General features: G+C 47.0%; 1 protein-coding gene across 3 annotated transcripts in view; it reads left to right on the top strand.

Moving 5' to 3' along the window:
* The window catches only part of SCN8A (sodium voltage-gated channel alpha subunit 8), a gene marked incomplete at both ends in the record, with an annotated part of 87,332 nt that overhangs the window by 9,098 nt on the left and 63,872 nt on the right, over positions 1-14,362 (top strand). For all 3 annotated transcript variants that reach the window (XM_080938997.1, XM_080938996.1, XM_080938995.1), the window contains 4 exons: positions 8,490-8,610; positions 10,255-10,342; positions 10,758-10,886; positions 12,978-13,069. In XM_080938997.1, coding sequence (XP_080795123.1) covers positions 8,490-8,610; positions 10,255-10,342; positions 10,758-10,886; positions 12,978-13,069 — 430 coding nt within the window. The remainder of the gene's footprint in view (positions 1-8,489; positions 8,611-10,254; positions 10,343-10,757; positions 10,887-12,977; positions 13,070-14,362) is intronic.

Below are 14,362 nucleotides of genomic sequence, written 5' to 3'. Positions count from 1 at the left end.
GCAACTTCCTATACCTCTGTTATAGTCCATTTTCTCTCAACTGTGGTTGCCATGAGGTCATTGCAGAAAGCATGGTAGGAGCCCTGCCCCGTGGTGGGTGGTGAACAAATGTTAGTGTGGTTGTTCCTTCAAGTAGCCTCAGAGGTAAAATCGTCAGGGTTTAAAAAAACGTCATATTCACTTATTTACTGTGCGTGGGTGTTTTGTCTACAAGTTTTGTCTATGTTCCGCAAATGTGCAGTGCCCGTGGAGGGACTGGAGTTACAGTTTGCAAGCACCCGCGGGTGCTGGACTCAAACCTGAGACCCTGGAAGAACAGCCGGTGCTCTTAAGAGCTAAGTCATGTCTCGATCCCCGCTATACAAAGATTTTTTTTTTTAAATACAGGGTTTAGAGGCCTCCCTGTTCCGTCCCCAGGGCAGTGGAAGACAGCCAGAGCATGCCGGAGCTCTGACTGTTCATTCAGGGCAAATGAGTTGTGCCGAGTCCTCATGTCTTGCTTTAGTTCAGTCCTGAGTTGTATCAGAACCCAGGTATTCTGGTAATACGGCCTGGTTTGTTTCGGTTGGTGCCCCTCTGGGATACTGAAACTATTACAGCAAACTCACCTCAGCCAGCAAATCTGGTTCCTAGAAGCTTTCCCACCGTCCCACCCGTGATGGGCATTAAGGTATCAGGTTAGTGATTCTGATGTGACAGGTCACTTCTTCCCTAATAGCTTCACAGCCAGTTTAGATTCTGCCCCGTATTTTCCTTTTCCCAAATGAGCATTTGTTTGTTTGTTTTGAGGCAGGGTCTCGTTAAGAGCCCAAGCTGATCTCAATCAAACTCAAAGCTTCCCTGCCTCAGACTCCCAACTAATCGGAAAACACAAAGAACTCTTTCCAAATGTATTTGTTACCTGCTCTATTACTGAACTGGCCGTATGCATAGTTACTCAGAAGAGAGCGCCAACCAGCTAGTAATCAGTGAAAATTAGCCCAGAAGACATAAATGGGTTTATTGGCTACTGTTCTATTGCTGTGACCAAATATCCAACAAAAAGTAACTTAGGGGAGGAAGGGTCCGCACGGGCTCACAGTTTAAGAAGGACAGTCTGCCATGACAGCAAGAGCCACCTGGTCACTCTACATCTAGACACAGGACGCACAGAGGGACCGATGCTGCACTCAGTTCACTGGCTGACTCCTGTCTACCCAGTCCAAAGCCCCAGACCAGGGAACAGAGTCACCTGAATCCATGGTGGGTCTTCCCCCAGCCAAGTGGACAAGATTAACCACCACAACTTCCTTCCCAGACACACGAGTTTAGCTTCGATCGTCACATCCGCCCTCTCTAAGGTCCCATTTTTGTGTCTCAATGCACAGTGCGTTTATTCTCTCTCCATTGATCTCCAGTCTGCAACCTTCCCAACACTGTTCACGGGGCCAAGGTCTCGGCCTAGAGTCAAGATTCCCACGTGCAAACTTCTAGAAAGTGAAAAGTACAGTTTGCATTCTTACCATATCGGTGGCAGAGAATTGGCGCTGCCCATTTCAGAATGGGGGGAGGGCTGCCTCACGGGGAAAGAACGAGCCAAAGCAAGGCCTAGCTCGGCAAGCTGCCACCAGCCCTGCAGCTCCCTGTTCAGCATGAGCTTGTGGTGGTTCATCCGGGCCATGACGGCCTCGGTGTCTGCCTCTCCTTTCCTGTACCTACAGCACACAGAGCTTTTCTTTTGAGGGTGTGGGAGTTGTAGCACAACTCACTCCATGGCTACACCCTTCCTCGGTAGACACACCACCCTCTGCAACCTAGGCTTCACTTCCCAACTTCATTCAGCCACCTCTCAGGGACTCCTTGTGGGGAATCCAGCCCTACCACACTTTGTCGGGCCTCAGTGACTTTCCGGACCTTGGCACAAGCTTTTTGGGGGGTGGGGGTTGTGTTTCAGGACAGAGTCTCTCTGGCTGGTCGTCTCCCTGGCTATCCTGGGACTCAGTCTGTAGACCAGGCTGGTCTTGAACTCAGAGACCTGCCTGCCTACAGACGTGTGCCAACACTGTCTGATAGCACAAGACCTTAGGACTCCTAGTTTGCATTTCCCATGCCTAGAGACTCATTACCATATGGACAGCACCACCAAGTTCTACTACTACCAGCCAATGCATAGCCTTTTGGGTTACAGTTGCAGCAAAGCCTTATACCTTCAAGGCTGACTACAGGGAAGTATTTCTCCAGGTAGCTGTTCTCAAACAGGGAAGCTCCTAGGTGACATTCAGAGTCTTGGCTTCCAAGCCTGTTCCTGCCATTCTCATAGGACAGGCCCCCTGACCTCAGTTAAATTCTCCTGGGAAATCCTCTATAGACAGGCCCAGACATGTGTTTCCGTGGTGACTCTAAACCCTGTCACGTAGACAGCAATGACTATCAGAGCAAGGTTGAGGGAACACGGTATGCACAACAGATTTAGGCAGGTAAGAAAGAGTGTTTGGCTGTAGAGGCCAGCCCAAAGTGAGAGGGTTGGGTGGTTCGGCTGTCACCTTTAGTCGCAGTGGTCATAGCCAGAGAGAGTAAACAGATCTTTATTCCAACTACCCTCCTGTGGACTAGGTGGGTCTGTAGAGCCAGGAGGTCTTGAGCTGCTTGCCTCTCAGGAGGCTGAGAACTTACCAGTGAGGACACTCCCCTGAGCCACGTGCCACACCGCTGATGGGGGGCAACCGATTCCTTGGGAAGCTTTCTGTTATGCGTTGGTCTCTGGCCACGTGGTGAGGGCGCATCTGCACAGCATCTCTTCTTACTCAAGTTGGCTTGTTTCCACTTACACTTCTTAGATGGCCAGGGGCCGTTCTAGTTTGGGGTGCGGGGCTGAGAATAGGCTAATAGGCAGGCCGAACCACATCCTGGTCGGCGAGGCTGTACCGCATCGGGACTATTTTGCCGTTTGTTTGGCAGGTGTATGACTGTGCGTGCGCCTGGCTGTGCACACCGACTCTTCCAAAGACTGCGTCCCTCGTTAATGTGGCCGTACTCTGAAGTCACATGCTCCGGGCCCCTCCTAGCCACCTCGAGATGAAAAGCCTATGTGTTTTAGGAGACTCGCTTTGTGCCGACATGTCACATTTATTAATACTCCACTCCATAATTTGTTAAGAGCTGCCCCACTGCTCTTAATGGGCTTTGTGCTCAGAAGCCTTCACCAGCTGTTGTTATAAACAGATCTCTCCCCTTGGGCAGTAAACCACAGTCCAGTTTCAGTTTCCTTTTAACTCATTTACTTCACAAAGATCTAATTTAAGACATATTGGGTAAAATAGTCTTAGATTTTATGGGCATCAAGTGATAGTTTCTTAGAAGCATTCTCATAAAAGTCTCAGGCTGGTCCCTGCCCCAGCCATGTTTTGAAGGGCCTGTTGTTGGAGCCACATTGAACTAGGAATGAGTCTTCTCTTCTGGATGATCGAGGTAGAATCAAAGAGCCGAGTAGATGCTTTACATTTTCAATGATGTGTAGTGGTGCACACCTTTAATCCCAGCACTCAGAGGCATGGCAGGTGGATCTGCAAGTTCAAGGCCAGCCTGGTCTACAGAGTTCAAGGACGGCCAAGCTACATAATGAGGCCCTGATTAGAAACACAGAAAATTCAGTTATGTATTTTTTTTTTTTTTTTTTTTGTTAGTGGATTTTCAGTCATACCTGTTTATGTCCCTCATCACTGGGATCAATACGTGAGAATATCGACTTTAAAGAGAAAAGATGCGTTTTGGCTCCCGATTCAGTGGGTCCAGTCCCGTGGTCAGCGGTCTGGGTTTCTTCAGGCCTTTGGTGAATCGGTGTCATGACAGAAGGGCTTGAAAGAGGACAGCCAGCAACCAGCAGCAGGAAGCAGCGAGTAAAACATGCCACGGTCCGTCTGTCCGTCCATAGCATCCTCCCTCACCTGCTCACCATGCCCTGCCTCCCAGTTTCCAGTACCTTCCAGTCATACTGTCAGATTGTAACTGGGACAATGGATTCACCCAGGCTCTACCAGAGGAGCTTCTGATCCAGCTGGGGGGCTTCGGGGGTGGGGGAGGAGGAGTCGGCCCAGCGCATGCCCACAGGGTGGGCAGGGCTCTGCCACCAGGAAGCCGCTTCCTGCTGCTCCCTCTGTGCCTCCCAGGCAGTATTCATCACGCTCATCCCACATAACTCTGAGAGTCCTGCCAGATGTGAAGTGGAAGGGTAACTAACCGTGCGTTTTCTCCTCAGAAGCTGCCATTTGTGCAGACTTGGTGGAAGTCTTGTGAATTTCTAAACCGTAGATTAACAAGGCCAGAAAGGACTTGCCACGCCCAACCAACAGGCTTCTCGCCCACTTTCTAAATGTGAAAAAGCGAGATCTAGGGAGAGGTGTGGTTCGTCTGACCCCACAGCTAGGGAGGGGAAGATGGAGATGGCCCATGTGTTTCAGGATGAGCTGAGAGATGATCTGCTTGCTCCCTGGTGGGCCAGACTCTCTGGACTCATTTAACCATCCCTGAGATAGGCGTTCGCGATCTCGGTTTTTAAAAAACGTTCTCAGAGGGTTCCAGAGCAGCCAGTCTGGTCTTCCTCAGAAACCGGTACTAGCTACGCCATAGCCCGGATCAGTGCCATCTGTCCTGTGTGGCCCACGAGCTAATATGGGTTGTCTAGTTCCACGTGGTCGGATGTGTGAAAAGTTTGTGTGTCCATGGAGCTCTACAGAGTTACAACCACTCCTGTTTGTTCCCATGCTGTCGGGGCTTCTGTGCACCTCAGTGGCAGAGACGGCTGTGGTGACAGAGACTGTGTCGCCCACAGTACTGACAACCCACGCACTCACAGTGAAGACCTGCTGTCATTGCCCATTCCCTGTCTCTCGTGTGAGCGCTTCAAGGACCACTGGGAAATCCCTGAGCTGTGAGTGAGGACCGCACTTGTGTTGGTCCAAACACCCTCTTCCTTTATCAGAAGGCGGGCTGAAGAAACACTACGTGCAAATTATCAGTAAATCTGGTTATTTTAATGATAAGGTAAATTACAGAGCTGCTGAATTATAGAGGATGTTCATTTGTTAAGGAGTTGGGTGTAGAAACAACAATTCTTATGTATAAGTGAAGGACGTTCTATAAGTGGTAAAGAGAAAGACTTAAAAAGAGGTGATGTTGAATTGTTTACATTTTGTGTGCAACATTGTCTTTAAATTGTGAAAGCTATACTTCATAAATGAATTGTAACTGATAAAGCCTCCATTGGCAAACCAATCTTTTTTAAAATTCCATAAAAGCACCTAATTTTCCTCAGGATCCTCGGTTTTTTGGTTCGTCACCAGAACCCTAGCTAGACCTCCAACTAACAGGTAAGGGTCTCCTCCTCTCTCACCTCAGATAATGGGCTGTTCATTAACCAACGGACAACATTTATTGAGCACCTTCTGTGTGCAGGTAATGATTCTGTAATAGGAAATAGCTCCCATATGACTAGCCCAAGAGACAAGAAAAGGAAGGGCAAAGAGAATAAGTTATTATTATTTTTTTAAGACTTGTTGCTTGTCTCTTAGGGTAGGCATGCAAGTTAGTAAAGGTGGGGAACGGTGAACTGTAGGTTCTGCTGCATGGATCGGTGTTGTGGGGTTTTGTTTGTTTTTCCCACTATTCTTGGCTGCTTTATATAGTGCACCCAGAGCTCAAATTCCTCTTTTACCAGAGAATCCATCCCTCACAGTCAGTCAACATTATTCTACCGGGTAGTCATGAAATTGCCACCCAGTCCAGCACTGTGGAGGCTCTAAGAGGCTCTGAACCTGGCATAATATAGTACCACTCTTTGCCATGTAACCTTTATGGGTGGTGCCCAGCCCCGGAGCTTTTGTAAGATGCACATAGGCTGGTAATTCCCTCTTTACCGGTACTTTGTGAGAATACTATGGGCTGAATGCAGAGGTTCTTTGAAAGGCCTGGCATGTCACCGAGAGAGTTGCTATAGAAACACAGAGGGGTACAAGCACTTCAGTAAGAGGGAGTTTTGTGGCCCATTTATTTCCTTTGGAAAGTCAAGAAATGCAGGAGCCAAAGCTCTGCCCTTGACCTGTTTTAAGCTGACCCCAGATAGTCTATCTTAACTTGCATTTTAGGATTGGGCTTTTCCTGGAGACCACAACAGAGTCTGTACACCCTTGTATCAGAAGAGTGGTTAGCACAGCATCATACCAAACGTGGGATGGCGGGGGAGGGGTGCATTTCTACATGAAGAGAACTGCACAGAAAAGTTGCTTTTCTACTGGGAGAGATGGGTGACTCTGGCAGATGAGGAGAATATAAAATACAAGATAAGAAGAAAGGGACTTAGAAAAAAACTGGATGACCTTCCTTTGGGATCTGTGGACTGTCCTGGCTGGTTCTGTGTCAACTTGACACAAGCTGGAGTTATCACATAGAAAGGAGCCTCAGTTGAGGAAATGCCTCCATGAGATCCAGCTGTGAGGCATTTTCTCAACTAGTGATCAAGGGGGGAGGGCCCTGCCCCGCCCACTGTGGGTGGAGCCATCCCTGGGCTGGTAGACCTGGGTTCTATAAGAAAGCAGGCTGAGCAAGCCAGGGGAAGCAAGCCAGTAAGTGACATCCCTCCATGGCCTCTGCATCAGCTCCTGCTTCCTGACCTGCTTGAGTTCCAGTCCTGACTTCCTTTGGTGATGAACAGCGATATGGAAGTGTAAAATGAATAAACCCTTTCCTCCCCAACTTGCTTCTTAGTCATGATGCCTGTGCAGGAATAGAAACCCTGACTAAGACATGGGCCAGGCACTGTACTAGGTTCCTGCCTCCAAGAAATTCAAACAGTTTCTAGGAGAGAGGGCAGAGGAAGGAGCAGGGAGAACGAGAGAGAGAGAGAGAGAGAGAGAGAGAGAGAGAGAGAGAGAGAGAGAGATGTTGGCTACGGGTCCCAAGTAGCCTGTATTAGGTTAAATTTCTTATTGGCATCTTTGCCGTGAGAGGTTAGGTTTTGTTGGAGGTATTTGATGCCTCTCATGAGATCACCATGGCTCCCCTCAGATAACCAGGCTGTGTGGCACCGCCTGGTTTCCCGCTAAGCTCTTAGTCTTTCTGGGTTGTATCTCACGCGCTCAGTCCTTCACTGACACCTTTTATGTCCATATTAATCAAACCTCATCAGACGAGAGCTTTCACATCCCCTGATGTCATTGCCTGGTTCAGTATAAAGTCACCTTACAGAATGAATTGAGAATTGTCCTCTTCTCTTCTGGTTTTTTTTTTTTTTTTTTTTTTTTTGGAAGAATTTGTGCTAATTCTTTAAACACTTGGTAGAATTCATTAGTGAAGCCATCTGGTCCCTGGGCTTTTCTTTGTGGGGGTTCATTTTTAATGCACGGAACAGCGGCATATTTATAGTAGTCTCACTTGAGGGAAAGACTGTTTAGGGTGGATCTGTATGTTAAGACTTATAAAGGAAAAATTCGGGAAAGATATTCTAAAAACCAGCAGCAGCACAGATTACCATAAGGTATAGAATGGAACCTAGTCTAGCGTTTTTAATTCTAGGTCTGCATCATCCTAAATAAAAACAGTTTTACTTAAAAGTGACTGGCATTTGGCTCTCTGACCTCTGCATCTGCCAGGGCCTAAGCTCCACAGGGACTCCGTAGGCCCCGCCCACGCCTCCAGTGCCCTCTGCCCTCTGTCCTCCGAAGACAACTTCCTCTGGCTCACTCTCCCTTTTTATTGCCCACAGACAGCCTGGGGTGGGGTCCTCTGCTCTGCAGCCTCTCATATTTCGAACTTGTACTCACCTACCGTAAAGACTGTGAGTTTACTTACTTCCTCCCATAAAGTATAGTTCTGTTCACTTGTGAGTCTCAACAACCCTCACCCTGTCTTAGCACAGCGCTTGGCACCATGTAGGTGTGAGGAAGCTAGTCACCTATATAGCCCGTTCTGGGGACATGAACTAGTTTGACTTCATAGGAAGATTCGTGCTGGGAAACAAAATGGAATGGTTTCGGCCAGGCGGGTGTTGGAGGCTCTGAGAAGCCAGACAGAGCATTCGGGTGTGAATATTGAATGAATGCTCAGCTCCCAGTTACCTGCCTGTCTTTGCCTGGTTCTCGGCTCCCACCCGGCAGGGACTCTGGCCACCTGACCAGGTCTCCTCGGCACTGACTGGCCCTCTTCCTGGCTTCTCCGTGTCAGGGTCAGCATAGCCGACTTACTGGTTCGAGCATAGGTGGTTCAGTTATCCAAATATGAACCTGCTAACATTGTGGGCACTATTTATGCTGCCTGAGGCTGGGCACTGGCACGAAGGGGAGGGTAACAGAAGCATTTTCCTCACAGGTTTTGTTTTGTTTGCCCATTTGTTGCCTCAAAAACCGATGGGGGGAGCAAGGTTCTAAGTACCTTTCAAGTGTGTTTCTCTTACGTAAGAAAATGTTGTTTTGTGTGGTAACTAACACGTTTTAATGGCTTTTCTTTTTCTTTCTCCACAGACCTTTGTAGTATTAAACAGAGGGAAAACTCTCTTCAGATTTAGCGCCACGCCTGCCTTGTACATTTTAAGTCCTTTTAACCTGATAAGAAGAATAGCTATTAAAATTTTGATACATTCATATCCTTTTCTGCACTGGGAATAAGTGGTATGTGTTGGGGGTTTGACAGCTGCAGTGTGTGCTGTCCCAGCTGCAGTGTGTGCTGCCCCAGCTGCAGTGTGTGCTGTCCCAGCTGCAGTGTGTGCTGCCCCAGCTGCAGTGTGTGCTGTCCCAGCTGCAGTGTGTGCTGCCCCAGCTGCAGTGTGTGCTGCCCCAGCTGCAGTGTGTGCTGTCCCAGCTGCAGTGTGTGCTGTCCCAGCTGCAGTGTGTGCTGCCCCAGCTGCAGTGTGTGCTGTCCCAGCTGCAGTGTGTGCTGTCCCAGCTGCAGTGTGTGCTGTCCCAGGAGCAAAGGAGCCACTGCCTACCCTGGCCTGAGGGTTAGGAATGACATCTATCTCACTGGATGGCCAGGCTGAGCTTCTGCAGACATGTCTTTAAAACTGGGGTCTAGAGTTTTGTGAGTGTCATGATAAAGGGCAGATTTAGACATTTTAACCTCATACCGAGGTCTTGTTTCGGGAATTTCCTTCCATGATAATTCAGCTTGTTAAATACTAATATCTGGTGTAAGAATGTTTTGAAAATATCTTGAATTGCAAATAGTTGAATAAATGCTTTAGATTTTTCTTTTTCTTTGTTTGTTTGTTTTTTTTTTTGTTTTTTTTTTTTTTTTTTTTTTTTTTTTTTTTTTTTTTTTTTTTTTTTTTTTTTTGAGCAAAGAGCTTTTGAGTATATGGTATTTCTCAGATAAAAATCAACTCTTGGAGCAGAGGTTTAGATACAGACTGTGGATGAATAGGGATGTTTTCTGGGATTTACCAACCTTTATATCCACTAATATATGTTGTATAGCTCAAAACAAATGATCTCATAGGTTTAACAACTTGCAATGCTAGCTAAACTTGTGTGATTGGCCCTTAAGGTAACAGGGCCTTGTTCCCTGATGGACTGTGGTGCCCTCCAGGGGCCAAAGAAACTGCCAGGTGCAACTCAGTGGTTCAGCTGAGCCTCTGCCATGTAGAATTCATTTCTGGAATCTGTGGTTTGCACCATGGTCGTGAGACTGTGATGTTTGCAGGGAGCAGATAATACACAATAGACTTGGTCCCTCCCAGGAGCTGAGGCAGAGTGTGGTTTTCTCTCCCGGTCTTAAAGGCACCTCCACGATTACCCCAGCTGTAGAGAAGAAAAAAAAAAATGCTCAACTAGAAGACACACTGGTTTCTAAACTGACTCACCCCAGTGCCTATGTCTCAGGACTATTGGGGTGCAGGCACCCTGGAAGCCGGGACCTCACTGGTTTTAGGCGAGACACACGCACGTTGACTGGACTATTGCTTGTGGAGATATTCAGTCCCTTGGCAGACACAGGAGGGAAGTGAACCAACCACCCCTTACATGTAGATTTTCAAATAACTAATTATGCAAAATAATTTGAGTATTGCCCCATTCTTGGCATGGAAGGTGGCGAGTTCACCCAAAAAGTAGTGAGTCTGAGACAGTTCTGTGGGCAGGGTAACGTCCATCCAGCCCCACTACCAGTCAGATGGGATGTCCAGGGCGTTGCTTGTGGTGACAGTGGCAGTTTCCCCCAGCAACTGTCTCCTGTCAGCCGGTGGGTGTAGCTCCGGTGAGACCTCGTTGACCCCTTGACTCCTCTCCACAGTCTTCAGCATGATCATCATGTGCACCATCCTGACCAACTGTGTGTTCATGACCTTTAGTAACCCTCCCGACTGGTCCAAGAATGTGGAGTAAGTGACCCTTTCTTTGTTTGTTTCATAGCTTCTGTTACTCCACAGTTAATCTGGATGGGGAGGTGCTGGGGGGGTGAGGGTAATATGGAGTCTGGGAACCAGCATTAGATGTGAGTTCTAGAAAGCCAGTCTGATCTAGAAGGAAGCCCTTCCCCTTGCTAGCATGGTTTGCCTTCCTGGGTCCTCCTTCCCCAAGGCTAAGCTCTGGGGGCCTCAGTGCCTGTTCCAGTCACCCAGTCATGTTCTTTAGAGCTCCAGGCATGTCACCAAGCTTCTTCCCGCCACTGCCACGCCACCACACCCTTTCTGTCTTGTCTGTGGCAAAGGTACACCCCAGGAAACGCTGGTCACCTTAAAAGACTCATGCCAAGTGTCCAACAGGAATAACCTCAGCCATCCACATCCCTGACAGGTACACATTCACAGGGATTTACACATTTGAATCACTAGTGAAAATCATCGCAAGAGGTTTCTGCATAGACGGCTTCACCTTCTTACGAGACCCGTGGAACTGGTTAGACTTCAGTGTCATCATGATGGCGTGAGTTCCTTATTTATTTTACTGTTTTCTCTGTGTGTTTGAAATGTGTGTGAGAGAATGTGTGTGCATGTGGGTGTGTGTGTGAGAATGTGTGTGAGAGAAAATGTGTGTGCATGTGTGTATATGTGTGTGTATGTGAGAATGTATGTGTGTATGTGTGTGAGAATGTGTGTGTGCATGTGTGTGTATATGTGTGTATGTGTGTATGTATGTGAGAATGTGTGTGTCTGTATGTGTGTGAGAATGTGTGTATGTGTGTGTATGTGTGTGAGAATGTGTGTCCTGAATAGGCTTGCATGATGGTGCAAGAAACTTTGATTTTGTGGGCTCAGCAGAATAGAGAATTCCTTTTCATTTTTTCTTTTTTGAGATAGGGTCTCATGTAGCCCAGGTTGTCCTTGAAGTCACCGTATAGCCAAGGCTGTCTTGAACTCTGATCTCTTTACCTCACCTCCTTGCACTGGGATTACAAGCTTGTGCCTCAACACCTGACTGCAGAATAGGGAATTCTTGGGGCTATTGCTTATGCCGGACACATGGGCACTTAACTGTGGTTCTTGCTTACAAGGCCTGTTTTCAGACAGCAGCAAGCTTATGTGTGCAGGGGGCACGGGTAAAGTGGCGGTTTATAGCTGGGAGAGTGTGGGCAGCAAGCTCTCATGACCCTCCCTCATGACACTGATTGAGGTCCACACACCCATTTATGAAGGCATAAATATTTTGGGTGTAAACTTTTGGCTGAAAATGCAGTTGAGGCCTTTGACTCAAAACATAAGCCCAAGTATCCAGACCAGCATGTCCCGAAAATGCACTAACCAGAATTCCCAGTAGAGACTGTGGGTCTACACAGGTGTGCTGGCTGCACCCGGTGGTTCATCTTCGAGTTCTAAGACGTGCCTACTTGAAAATTTTAACTGGTGATAGCTGTAGTATCATTATTTTTGTGTTAAGAAAGTACTTTATCATTTAAGGGGAGACTTAGGGTGGGGTTCGGATGTGTGTATAAAGATGTGTGAACAGAAGAAAACATTTGTGTGGGGGCGGGGCGGGCATCAGAGGACAATGTCTTTCCTTTGTGAAATGGGAGCGAGTGGTGTGTGCTGCATGTCTGCTAACAGAAGTGACGCTCCTTTCTAAGAAGACGCTCTATACTCTCCAGCGCTAGAACCTACATTGATTGGTGTGCATTTGAAATCGGCGTCCTTGATAGTCACTGGGCTGCTGATAAAATGGGCACATAACTGGATTTTTGCTCTGATCTCATGATCTGGATTTTTTCTTCCTGAGCCTTACTTTTATCTATCACAGGATAAAACTTCATCTGCAGACATGACTGCAAAACGTACATACAGCTCCTGGAGAAGTCACAGATACTGCCACGTAGGCTTTATGGCATTATCTACCAGAGGGTTATTTTAACATGAATTCGTTTTCTGTGAGGCTCTTGCTTTAAAAAAAAAAATCCTCTGTTTCTTAGGGAATTGTTCACAAAGCTGGGAACATAAGTCTTTGATATCTCATGGCCTTCTCTCTTCCTAAAAGAAAGCAAGTGGGCTAACATCAAGTTACTCTGGTGAAATTAGCACACCACACACCAATTAAGAGAATAAACCCCCAGGATGCCCTGGGCTATCGGTTCTTTAGCATATACTCTGACTTTTTCTTGCCCAGTTTTTTTTTTTTATTGTCCCTTAAATGTTTATATTTTGAAGTTTTCCTTTTTCAGGGAAACAAAATAAAACCTTAACTTGTATCTAAGACCCTTTCTTCCCCCCCATTCTCAAACCTTCACCCAGTGGTACCATAACCAGTTGACTTTGGTTTGATTCTGCAGGTATATAACAGAGTTTGTAAACCTAGGCAATGTTTCAGCTCTACGCACTTTCAGGGTACTGAGGGCTTTGAAAACTATTTCGGTAATCCCAGGTAAGACGGCTGGGCTTGGTGTCAGGTGTTGGGTTAGGGCCCTGATGTGACGTATTGTACTTTTTTGTTTTGTTGTGGTTTCGTGGTTTTTTATTTTTTCCTTTGGTGTTTGTGCCTGTACCTGTGTTTGTCATTTGTGTCTGTGTGTGACCTCCCTCACTGCAGATATGTGACAGAGTTTGTGGACCTGGGCAATGTCTCAGCGCTGAGAACATTCAGGGTTCTCCGAGCTTTGAAAACTATCTCTGTAATTCCAGGTGAGCAAATCCATGCACACCGGTCTTGCCGCTCCTGTCCTCTCCCATTTGTTCTGTCCGACACATTTGAAACTGGCATCGGCACATCTGATACGGCCTGTTGCACCCTGCATGCTTTTCCTAGGAAGTGTGCTCTGGAACGGCCTCTTGGTCCTCAGGCAGATGTCTCTGACCATGCTCGCTGGGCATGCGCCTCTCATTCCATCCATACGCTTAAAAAAAAAAAAAAAAAAAAAAAAGCACACGCTTATAAACCCTTAGGACCTTACAGCATCCGAAGAGAGGTAATCAGAACAAGCTGTGTCTTTATATGTGAGTCATTTCAATCATGACCTCGTGGAATTACAGTGACTTTAATATCCACCCCATCCCATGGCTTGTGATTACAGACTTCCTGTAGCATGTTTTGCCAACAGCATGTTATTCAAAGACTTGTACTTTTAACTGGTGCCATACTAATGTAATCATTTAGCCAAGGAGCAACTTACCCAATTAACTAGTCAGGTCAGACTGGTGAAAATGGAAAAGCCAAGTGTAAATCCCAGTGAAAGTGTATACAGGTGCTGATTAAAAGTCAAAGGTAAGATATAAACAAAAAAAAAAAAAAAAAAATCAGAGAAACTGAAAGGGACAAAAGGAAGAAGAGAATGGGCTGAAGGCTAGTTCAATGACGATCTCTTAAGAATATGTGCCTTTACTTTTTCCCTGGTCCAGCTAGCTCAGTGGTTCTAACCCTCTCGAAGGTTTTTGTTCCCCTTGAGACTTAGGTGAAATTTCAGACATCTCAGCCTCCTGCCACCGGCCCATGGCCAGGTTAAGATTCTGTAATTTAAATCATTGCATCCGGGAAATAGCCTTTCTAAGAACCGGTGAAATCTAGAAAGAAAGGTACATGTAAGGTTAAGACTGGCAGTAATCAGGCAGAGACAAAGGTATGTTTGCTTTGGTAAAAATAAAAATGTCTAACCTTTTATCCCTCGTGAGTGCCGACACCATTAGAGCCACCTGGCAGTGTGGACCGGCCACAGGGTCTGCAAGCCGCCCTCTCCCGGCTGTCTTTCTTTTAGCCACTCGGTCCTAGGTGGATTGTCGCCATGCCTGGCATACACACGCATCTTGTTTGCAGCCCAGCGCGTTCTCGCTGCGCGAGGGGAGCAGAGCTGGATCCTCACACTCCGGCTGCCTCTCAGCCATTGCTTCCACACACTGTCCTTCACAGCCCGGGAAAATCATGACTCAACAATCTATAACTTATCAGACAGGATTTATATATTTCTCAACCTACAATCCATC

Source organism: Micromys minutus (genome assembly GCF_963924665.1).
Source record: "Micromys minutus genome assembly, chromosome: 27".
Taxonomy (NCBI): Eukaryota; Metazoa; Chordata; class Mammalia; order Rodentia; family Muridae; genus Micromys; species Micromys minutus.
This window is presented reverse-complemented; position numbering and strand designations above follow the sequence as displayed.